General features: G+C 47.8%; 2 protein-coding genes across 2 annotated transcripts; both read left to right on the top strand.

Annotated features, from left to right (window-relative positions):
• Nucleotides 1-225: 225 nt before the first annotated feature.
• Nucleotides 226-2,248, top strand: LOC138862138 (uncharacterized). Its single transcript, XM_070123302.1, has 2 exons — nucleotides 226-1,589; nucleotides 1,828-2,248. The coding sequence occupies exons 1-2, from the start codon at nucleotides 226-228 to the stop codon at nucleotides 2,246-2,248; spliced, it is 1,785 nt and encodes a 594-aa protein (XP_069979403.1).
• A 2-nt stretch (nucleotides 2,249-2,250) lies between these two features.
• On the top strand, nucleotides 2,251-2,988 carry LOC138862137 (uncharacterized). Its single transcript, XM_070123301.1, has one exon. It carries the CDS (start codon nucleotides 2,251-2,253, stop codon nucleotides 2,986-2,988), a length of 738 nt encoding a protein of 245 aa, XP_069979402.1.
• The last annotated feature ends 877 nt before the right edge of the window (nucleotides 2,989-3,865 follow it).

The raw sequence follows: 3,865 nt of genomic DNA, 5'->3' as shown, positions 1-3,865 counted from the left end.
TCAGCAGATAAGGCCGAACTGCTCGAAAGAGAGCTCAGGACTTTCTTGTCAGAATATAGAAACTCTCAAACACAGAAAACGGTAGTTCACCCTCAGCCTCTACTCCCATCACCGCCATTTCAACAACGATACTTCTTTCCACCCCCACACTGGGCTCCTCATCAACTCGCTGTTCCTTCTTGGTCACATCCTAACTTTAACAGCCACCAAGGGCCAGTGTATTAAATGGCATCATTGATGCATACCCCTCAAAATAACAGCCACAGACAGCTCTCAGTTCTGTCTGCTAATGTCAGAGGCCTCCGAACCAATATTGGTGACATAATAGTGGCTACTGAAACCTTCCTGAATGCAGAGGTAGAACCTGCTTTTGGCAAAATACGAGGCTACTCACAGTGGCAAAGAAGAGACAGAAAAGGAAAGAACTTTGGAGGTGTGGCTGTATGCTACAAAGAAAATCTTCAAATTCAATTGCTAACAGTTGACTTACCAGACTGGCTGGAAGCTATCTTTGTGAAGGTCATGCTCAAGTCAAATGAGTCCCTGCTACTTTGCGCTCATTATAGGCCGCAATGGCAAGGCAGGACTTCGATAGACTTCCTAACGGAAAACTTGGACGTCCTTCAGGCTCGCAACAACTGTCAGCATATCTTAATAGTTGGGGACCTTAATCACCACCTCATTCAGTCAGCATATGAGGACCTTCTCTCAGTTCATGGGCTGACAGATTACGTGAATTTCCCGACGCATATCCTCGGCAGATCTTTAGATCCTGTAATAACGGATCTAAGTGAGGACTTTATCTCGTGCTCACCGCTCGGCTTAATAGGAACGTCAGACCACCTTGCGGTTATATCACACCTTTGCCTTACACCTGCAACTGACGAAATCAGACAAAGAAAAATATGGCTATGGAACCACGCAGACTGGCTAGGTATGAAGGCAGAACTTCAGGCACAAGACTGGGATGCTCTCCTGGTGGGGAACACGAACGACAAAGCATCCTCCATCACCAGTCTCCTCGCCGAATTGCAGGAGAAATACGTCCCTTCGCGGACATACATCACAAAACCAGGGGATCAAGCCTGGTTTGGCTACAGATGCTATCAAGCGTCCAAGAGGAAATACAAAATGTGGCAAAGATACAAAGCTAATCCTACAAGATATAATAAGAATTTATACAAAACTGCATGCAAAGAAATGACAGCCACATGCAAATGGGCCCGCAACAGATGGCAAGAGGAAACGAAAAGGAAACTAACATCTCTGGGAGCAGGCAGCAAGGAGTGGTGGTCACTCATCAAGGAGCACCAAGGGGAAACCCGGGAACCTACAATACCTCCACTAATCAAGCCCGATGGAACAACTGCTTCAAGAAATCGGGATAAAGCTGACCTTCTGGGAAGCTTGTTTAGTCGAAAAATGACAGTGCCAGATGCCAACAGAACACCTCCAGAGATACCCTCAGTATGCCATGACCAACTCCCTGGTCTTCAAATCTGTCACACCAGAACAAAAGTGATCCTTCAGAACTTGAACACAAAGAAAGCACCAGGATCAGACGATATCAGCCCACACACGCTCCGCAGGTGTGCAGCCGAATTATCTCAGCCATTATCATCCATCTTCCAGTCATGCATCGAAGAGAGCTGCTGGCCCACCATCTGGAAGGAAGCAAGAGTGATTCCTCTGCATAAGAAAGTCAAAAACAAACCCAGACAACTACCGGCCCATCTCCCTCCTGCCATGCATCAGCAAGGTATTCGAAAAGATCATTGCCGAACAGCTCATGGAACACTTGGAAAACCACAATCTCATTTCCAACAGACAGTTTGGTTTTCGTTCCTCCCGATCGACTGCTGACCTTCTTCTACTACTAAGTAAAAACTGGCAGGATGCTCTGGACACCAGTCAAGACACTCTGGTGATCGCCCTCGACATCGCCGGCGCCTTCGACCGAGTGTGGCACCGAGGGCTCCTCGCGAAACTACAAGCAAGGGGCATAAGCAGCAACCTTTTGCGGCTCTTTAGTGATTATCTCACTGGAAGAACAATGCAAGTAGTCATCGGTGGCCAGTCATCCCACAAGTACCCGATACAGGCGTCGGTACCACAGGGATCTGTACTTGGGCCAATCCTATGGAACATCTACATAGATGATTTTTTAGGGAACATCCCGAAATCTCAGCGTATGCTGACGACTGTACCATTTCTACTTCATATCTACGTAAGGATCATGACACTGTAGCGATGGACATGAACTCAAAACTACAAGCAATCCACGACTGGGGATCACAATGGCAAGTAAGTTTTGCCGCCAACAAGACCCAGGCAATGGTTGTATCCCGCTCCCCAGCTGCATCAGACGTCATGAAGGACAAGATCGTGATGAACAACACCGCCCTTCCACTCGAGGACTTTATTTCAATCCTCGGTGTCGACATAGACAACGAGCTCAGATTCAACAGACACGTCAGGAGGATCTGCAAAACAGCTTCTCTGAAGGTGACCGCTCTCCGACGTGCATCTCACCTCCTGAATCCTCAAGGAATACTGACGCTGTACAAGTCCCAGATCAGACCACATTTAGAATATGCCTCGTTGGCCTGGTCTTCTACTGCGCCCACCAACCTCAACAGGCTGGATAAAATAGAAAAACGGGCTCTCAGGCTTATCCAGGAAGCCAGCAACCCTGGTCACATCGACTCGCTGGAACATCGTCGTGACGTCGGGGCTCTAACGGTGCTCCACAAGGCTCAGGTGCAGCAGGTGCCTCATCTATCCAGCCTCAGACTCCCACCGCACGGCCGAGAGAGAAGTACGAGAACGGTACACTCCAATCGGCTTCTGGTGGAAGTTCCGAGGTCGCGGTCTAGCCAGCATCAGCGGACCTTCTCCGCCAGAGCAGCACGACTGTGGAACGAATTCACCTCCACCACCGATGTCGCCGAAATGACCACGCAGCAAGTGAAGACAGCGGCAGATTAGGAAAACTATAAGGATGTGGAGAATAGGGGAGGAAGGGGGAGAAAAAGGAAAGGGAGGAAGAGAAAAAGGAAAGGAAGTAAAGGAGGAGGAGGAGGAAAGGACGAAGAGTAGCAGGAAAGGTGGAGGAGGAAAAAGAAGAAGAAATAAAAGAAAACCGTCACCTCTTTACCTCCTGTACACTCATGGCGACACTTAAGGCAACACTGTATATAATCCTGTACTTTAATTCCTTTTTATTTGTTTAGTTTATAAACCTGGTTATTATTATTTGGGTTTTCAAATAAGCTCCTTGAGATAGGTAACCTAAAAGAAACCCGAATGTTCTAAATAACCTGGTTTCAACCTATACATGATGATTATAAATTAAGATATTAGAGAGAGAGAGAGAGAGAGAGAGAGAGAGAGAGAGAGAGAGAGAGAGAGAGATAGATAGACAGATAGATAGATAGATAGATAGAGAGAGAGAGAGAGAGAGAGAGAGAGAGAGAGAGAGAGAGAGAGAGAGAGAGAGAGAGAGAGAGAGAGGGAGAGGAAGAGAGTGAGAGCGTGAGAGAGAGAGAGAGAGAGAGAGAGAGAGAGAGAGAGAGAGAGAGAGAGAGAGAGAGAGAGAGAGAGAGAGAGGAGAGGGAGAGAGAGAGAGAGAGAGAGAGAGAGAGAGAGAGAGAGAGAGAGAGAGAGAGAGAGGGAAGAGAGAGAGAGAGAGAGAGAGAGAGAGAGAGAGAGAGAGAGAGAGAGAGAGAGAGAGAGAGAGAGAGAGAGAGAGAGAGAGAGAGAGAGAGAGAGAGAGAGAGAGAGAGAGAGAGAGAGAGAGAGAGAGAGAGAGAGAGAGAGAGAGAGAGAGAGAGAGAGAGAGAGAGAGAGAGAGAGAGAGAGAGAG

Source organism: Penaeus vannamei, chromosome 7, assembly GCF_042767895.1.
Source record: "Penaeus vannamei isolate JL-2024 chromosome 7, ASM4276789v1, whole genome shotgun sequence".
Classification (NCBI taxonomy): domain Eukaryota; kingdom Metazoa; phylum Arthropoda; class Malacostraca; order Decapoda; family Penaeidae; genus Penaeus; species Penaeus vannamei.
Note: the sequence above shows the minus strand (reverse complement) of the source record. Positions and strands in the feature narration are given on the sequence as shown.